This window comes from Athalia rosae, chromosome 3 (assembly GCF_917208135.1).
Source record: "Athalia rosae chromosome 3, iyAthRosa1.1, whole genome shotgun sequence".
NCBI lineage: Eukaryota > Metazoa > Arthropoda > Insecta > Hymenoptera > Athaliidae > Athalia > Athalia rosae.
This window is the reverse complement of record NC_064028.1, coordinates 24,049,667-24,056,792: the sequence shown is the minus strand read 5'-3', so window position 1 is coordinate 24,056,792 and position 7,126 is coordinate 24,049,667. Positions and strand designations below refer to the sequence as shown.

Sequence of the window (7,126 nt, the reverse complement as noted above, 5' to 3'; positions counted from 1 at the left end):
TGATAAAAATTACTACATTTTTCCTCGTATATAACGCACAATATAAGAAAGTGTATCATGCAGTACTTTGCAGGTGAAAAAAGTCGGTCATACGTGAAATGCCATTTATAGGTCGCGTGTATAAATACATACACATGTGGGAAGTCCGATCAGATTAAACTAAATAACAATCAATGAATAAATAAAGAAAAATCAATAAATTTCTCTCTGCCGTGTCAATTTCCATGAAGCGTGATCTCAAAGAAACGATTATTTTCGTTCAACGGATCACTGGCTTTGTTTGATTTATTCTAATAGAAGATTAGATATTTCAAATCAAAAAAAAAAAAAATCATCCGGCGGACGATTTCTCTCCTTTACTTGACACCAGAAGCAAAAAAAAAAAAAATGTTCATCTTGAAATAACAGAATGTGTCATATGGCTGTATCAACAAGATTTATCTTTGAGTAAATGCCCGATTGAAAGTTTCAATTTAAAGTGACGATTCTCAACGAGACGAGATAAACGCAAAAAGAATCAAGTTAAAAAAAATCCGCGATTGGGTGATCGTGGGTGTTTTTTTTATCAGGCTGTAGAGATCGCGGGACGCGTCATGACCTAGTGAGAAAGATGTATCGTACATAACATACGTATATATGTTTATAAGTGTAGGTATAGTGAAGTTATTTAGTTTCACGTATTTACCCACCGCCCAGTACATTCTACGTCATCGGTGTGTAAGTCTCGCGCGGCCATGTTGCGGTTCCTGGTATAGTCGATGGTTCTTCCATTCGCGAGTCCGGTTTCAGCTTTCTGCATCTGTAGCAGGTAGTCGAGTCGAGTAAATGCTCCTTCATATTTAGTTGGTTTAGTTTACTCCAGGTAGACGGGTGCGGAGTGATTTTGTCTTCCCTTGCAGCAGCCGATCTCAAATCTTATAGAATCATACAATTCTTTTCGTCTTCGAAAATCTTTAATATTTTGAAAAGGATTTGAATTTTTTTTCTCAATTTTACTACAAAGATTATACGCTGAAATAAAGAAAACATTGAATTAAAAATAGTTTGCAATCTAACCGTGCGTACGTGTTGGATTTGCACTACGATTTATTCATAAGAAAAAAAAAATGTTTTTACTTAACGTTTTCGTTACTTCTTTCGAATCGGTGAGTATAAGGAATTTATATTTTTCAAACACGCACGTATATGTGAATCACGGCAGCCCTGCCTTAACACGTTATTATTCATTTCACGTACTTATGATAACTTGTATTCGCTATTTTTTCATTTTCCCATACAGTACTGAGTTTGTGAAACAATAATTTTAGTAACAAATTGAATCTATGCGGGGTTTTCCGATTGCCGCCACGCGATATATTTCCCGTCACGCGTGTCATTTAAATTAACGGCGACAATAAATCCATTGTATGTATTTACCTATTACATGTACATAGTTATGGTTTACTTCCTGCAGCTGAGAACATTTGATGACAATGAAAAAATCTAAATAACTAGTATATATAATAGAACTATGTAGATAACATTATAATAATATAGAAGGTCATCACACTGTCCGTAGATGACCTTTAATCACGTAACGACAAGATATGGTCATAAATGAAAGAAAAAAAAAATGGAAAAGAAGAAACTCGCTGCCGCGGAACATTCTATAATAAATGAATAAATAAAACTGCATGGATAAGTGAATTTTTTACGTACATGGAAAATATGTCCGCGAGATCGTTTCCATATACACGTACACCATATATTATCCTGTTAAAGTTATATATTTAAGTAGTAGGATATCATAAACCGCTGCACGCAGTGTTAATTAAGTACAGGAAAGTTCGGGCGATCCGAGTGACGTCACGAGACTCTTCAGCATACATGCCTCATGTACTTTCACTTCTTACCAACTTCATTTATATCACATGCGTACCCATATACACCATACATCTTATACTCATGCTTCATATGTAGTATGTGTGCCTCTGAGTAACGAAAACTCTTTCTTTCTGATTATAATATTAGGCGTTCCCGGAATTTCTAAAAACATCACATTTCCTATCAGTTTCAGTATACCACTGGGAATCCGACACTCATGTGGCTAATTGTTTTCGAAAATCGTTTTCTCGGTTTCTAATTTTCACCGCCAGTATTCAACCATCAACCAATGATGATGTAAAATTACAAGTTTAGATTTCAAATTTGGATTCAATAAACGATCTGTAGGATCCTTTTTTCTCTTCAATTGTAATAGTCATCGAAATTTGGAATCTCCCGCTTGGCTTTGCGGATTTAGTCCACAACAAAAGTGGCAAAAAAGATCAGAAAAGTCCCGAAAACTCGCATTTAAATTTTCTCTGGTTATTTCCTCTATTTTTATCATTTTTTACTGCAAAATTATGCGCGTTTAAAGTTTCGTACTAAATTTTGAATGAGGTAATCCTCAAAGACCCGTAGTAAACGTACGCAGCAACTGTATGTATAATGAATAGGTATATCAACTAGGACAAAAACTAGACTTGATAAGAATGAGTAACTCTCAATTTTTATTATCTTGTTGTTCTTTTCTTTTCACTTTATTGCTTTGTATAATTGTATACCTTCGTCAGGGGGACTTCCAGGATGTTTATATAATTTAATGTGGTAATCTTCGCCGCTAACCGCCATAAAGCAACATCCGTCCAGTTATATATGAACATTAAAACACCTAGGATGTAGATAAGACCATGAAAGATATTTCTGTACCGACTAGAATAGAGAGGAATAAATAAATAAATGATCGAATGAATAAGAGCTAAAGAGGATCTTTTGTTTTCACAATTTTCAGAAGATGTTCCAGAGAATAATCGTCGTCTGCGGGATCATCGCCTTCTTTTCCTGCTCATCCGTTACATCGCAATGTTTAACAGGCGACGCAGATAATCCGACTACGATGGACGTAGATTTCAAGCAAAAGTTGACGCAGGCCCGCTTAGATTTCGCTCTTGACACCCTGAGGAGAGTTTCCCAATTCGAAGGCGTCGATAACGTATTTTACAGTCCTCACAGTCTTCACGAGGCTTTGACTTTGGCCTATTTTGCTGCCAGAGGAACTACCGAGGAGTCCTTGAAGCGCGCTCTTCACGTACCGGAGACGTACTCGAAAACTTACGTCCAAAGATTTTATGACTTTGAAAATATGTTGAGAAGAATAAGCAGAATGAGCGGAAATTCCAGCGCCGATTACGAGTTTAGTTCCGTGAATAAGCTCTGGGTAACGCAGGAAAGAAAGATCAGAGAGTGCATGTTGGATCTGTTCGGGACTCAATTGGAACACGTTGATTTTAAAAAAGATCCTGAAGCTATCAGACAAATGATTAACAATTGGGCGAGCAATGAGACCAAGGGACATATCAACGACTTGCTTCCAATCGGAGGGGTTACCGAGGATTCCGATTTGGTATTAGCGAACGCTGTCTACTTCAAAGGACTTTGGAAGAGCAAATTTGACCCGTTGAACTCGAAGAAGGACAATTTTTACTCAAACGGATCAAGGACCAGTTTGGTAACCTTCATGAGACAGAAGGGAACATTCAGTCACGGTAAGACCGATCGATATTTACAAAGAGAAAGAGGACTACGTGCGATAAATTTGTCATTGACCTTGTTCATTTTTTATTTTTTTCCTCCGCAGTTGTTTCCGAAGAATTGAAAACCCACATTCTTCAGCTACCTTATAAGGGCGAAGATTTATCGATGTACATTTTACTCCCACCGTTCGCTGGCGCTCGTACTTCAGATTCGGAAAGAACTCCCGAAGGACTTACTCAGTTGATAGAACGGATAACGAACACCGAAGCAGGAATCGCCGAACTTAAACAATTCCTTGAAGAAGGCTTACCGCCCAGAGAGGTCAGCGTATCCTTACCAAAGTTCAAAATTGACAAAGAACTCGCCGTAGGTCACTTGTTAAACGCGATGGGGGCGGGGGATATAATGACGTCAAATGCTGACCTTAGAGGGCTTTTGGCCGATGGAGAACCAAGTCTGCATTTGGGTGACGCTGTTCATCGTGCTGTCGTAGATGTCACGGAGGAAGGAACGACGGCTGCAGCTGCAACAGCTTTGTTTAGTTTTCGGTCAAGTCGACCAGCTGAACCAGAAGTATTTAACGCCAATCATCCCTTCGTGTATTTCATCTACGACAGACCTGCGCGATCGATTTTGTTCGCTGGAATTTATCGCACACCTCCTAACGCCAATGCGAATCCTTCGTACTCCTAAATGAGGAAAAGAATGACGAAATGAGAACAAATTAGATTGAAGATTTATTTTCATTCGTTATTATCTGTTTTTGTTTTTATTATAATTGTACACTAGGATTCTGTCTTACTAGTTGAATAGTCACAGACCCGGTTAGAGAACTAAATTATGAATATTACGAAGTCACTTTTTTTCATAAGATTCTTTTATTTTCATCTTTATTATTATCGATTAATCAAAACTGCGCTGTAATAATTTATTAATGACGACAATCGGAGAAAATAGATCATAGATAATTTAGTAATATAGAAATGGATAAATTTCGAATCTGATAGTTTTTAAGCTTTCAAAATTATTGTGTCACAATTACATATTATTGTTAATATTAATACATTCCATTTTTAGATATTCAGATAATATTATTTCTTAATAGAAATTTCTTGTCAGAAGAAAAAAACACAAAGAAACAATTGAGTATGTATCACTTATAGTTTGGATAGATGAAATAAATATGAAACATAAATCGAGTGAGACTTGCAATCGAACTTCGAAGAATTTTTAATCCTAGAAAACTTTCGAAATCGGTAATGTGATTTCTTTTATTTCTTTTGAACGAGCACAATTTTCAAAATTCTCCTTCCACGGGAAAAAAAGGAGAAAGAAGTCGCGTGAATTCTGAATATAAGTGAAAACCGAGAGTGAAAATAAACATCCTGTTAAAAATTTCACAACCGATTACTAATTTTGACGTTCGTACTTGAAAATTTATAAATCCTGTTTCGGCCAATGAATCGATTATCACACGACACACATCATGATCAAATATTTCACAGTACCAGGCGCAACAACCTCGTGCGATTTACTCGAAGAAACGCAATCGCTTTTGGTTTGAATCTCGCTCCCTGTCAAGCGGCAAGCCAACATGCATCGGAGTCGAACGATTCTCCAAAAGATCGTCTTCGAACCGGAAATCTATTAGCTGCTTGTTCTATCTCCCTCGTGTAACTGTTACCATATTTTTCCTTATCTCAATATGCTTCTTCCCATTTTTTTTTCTATATTTATAAAAGTTTTTTATCCACGCGATGAGGTTTTTAACTTGCTTCCGCAAAAAATCGGATCCAACTCATTTTAAAGTATAACAATTAGTTTAAAAAAAAAATACTCCTCAAAACGCAATAATTCTCGAATTCCATGTTCATTGCAACATCGTTTACGTTGCTGTTTCCGTTTCTACGTCGCATACTGCGGTTATAATTATCATCCACAAATCTAGACACACACACATAGTTAAAGTTCAAAGAGATTCGTGTGCGTGTGCATATCTTTTTCATTTCCTTGTATTTTTTTTTGTTTGTTTGTTCAAATTTATTTTTCATCATTATTTGGCTTGAAGTTAGCTTGCCGGTATCTTTCGCGATCTTAGACGACCTTGGCGCGGACCTCGGTTCGCAAAACTCGACAGCTTAGCTTATATTAGGCATATATGTATATAATATTACATATTGCTGATGTTTGTAATAAACTATCAGCAAAAATTATGCTGATTCGCGATGAATAGATGTATAGGTAGGTATGTGCCCATGTAATGTGGGTATAAAAAATTATAGATGTAGCATGATTCCAGGAGAGATATACGTAGAATTCGTTTATATGTAAGCGAAGATCGTTTCCTTATTCGCTAATAAAATAGCAGCCAGCTTTACTAGATCTCTGGTACGTATAGGTACCACACACGGAGAGAATTCGTGGAGATCTAACACGCTGGTGTGACCGTAACGTGAGTTGCCTACACGCGGGCGCCGGTGTGGCCATACGTCTATGATAAAACGTGTAGCCGCGATAGGCGTGACGCATGAGACGTGAGAAATCCGGAAAAAAATTAATATTCAACGGTTGAAAATTTCTTCATCATCCAGCAGCACCAACATTGTATCTTATTATTGCTTGGAGTCATAGACTGAAGGAAAGAAAGATTCAAGTATATAATAAATGTCCTTGATCTTAACTATGAAAAGTTTTTCAGCATTTCAAACGTTATTCTAACGTGAGAAAATGAGAAGTTATCGCGGGTTGGTTCAATCGATTTCTTTTTTCTGTTTTTTACGAACACTTCGAATCAGTCGCAATTTTTTCTTCAGTTTTCAGAATCTACAGTCCGATTGCGAGACCACAATTAATAAAATCTTTTGGCGGAAGAATAGAAGGGAATGTTCCGAACAAGCGGACGAACTGCTCCAAAAATGCGTGATGACAACTATGCTCAAATTTTTAGCCAAAAAAAAACACCTACATTTTTCAATATTCGACAAAAGCTCAAAAAATCGTCAATTTGGCGATGCATGAATCAAAATAATCTGGGTCAAAAATGTTCAAGAAGAAAAGTCTCACAATGAAAAAACAAAAGTCAAACAACTAAACCCATCCATTTAGAAAGTTTTGAAGATCATTTATTATCCAATGAAAAGTTAAGTGGGTAGTACATCTATGTATAGGTACTTATTTAATTTTGTTCTGCAACATACTTACAAATCTGGACGACGTATTAAAAAACAGCTGCAACAAGATCGAGGTGCAGCTTAATCAAAGCTCCACCCAGTTCCTAGTTCCCAGTTGATAATATCCTATACGTCTATATAAGCGTGATCTTTAATCTGGCCTTCACTGCGCCCGCAAGATCTATAGATCTTATGTATAAATGACCACACACATACGCACATGGGTGTGTAATTCATATCTCGTTATTTATATACCTTTACATACATACGTACTTTCAACCATGGTGGTGTCCAGCGTACGTTCGCACCGGTGGTTGTGCCGGTGCCGCAGGTAGGTCAGTAGTTAGAAATAATTTTCTGGATAGCCCGTTCCCGGTACAGAGTGGAGGAGGCACGGCGTT

At 37.0% G+C, this 7,126-nt stretch overlaps 1 protein-coding gene across 1 annotated transcript; it reads left to right on the top strand.

The window, feature by feature from the left end:
• The first annotated feature begins 814 nt into the window (after positions 1-814).
• Positions 815-4,755, top strand: LOC105686898 (serine protease inhibitor 88Ea-like). Its single transcript, XM_012402135.3, has 3 exons — positions 815-1,145; positions 2,813-3,566; positions 3,659-4,755. The coding sequence occupies exons 1-3, from the start codon at positions 1,107-1,109 to the stop codon at positions 4,246-4,248; spliced, it is 1,383 nt and encodes a 460-aa protein (XP_012257558.2). The 5' UTR covers positions 815-1,106; the 3' UTR covers positions 4,249-4,755.
• Positions 4,756-7,126: the final 2,371 nt, after the last annotated feature.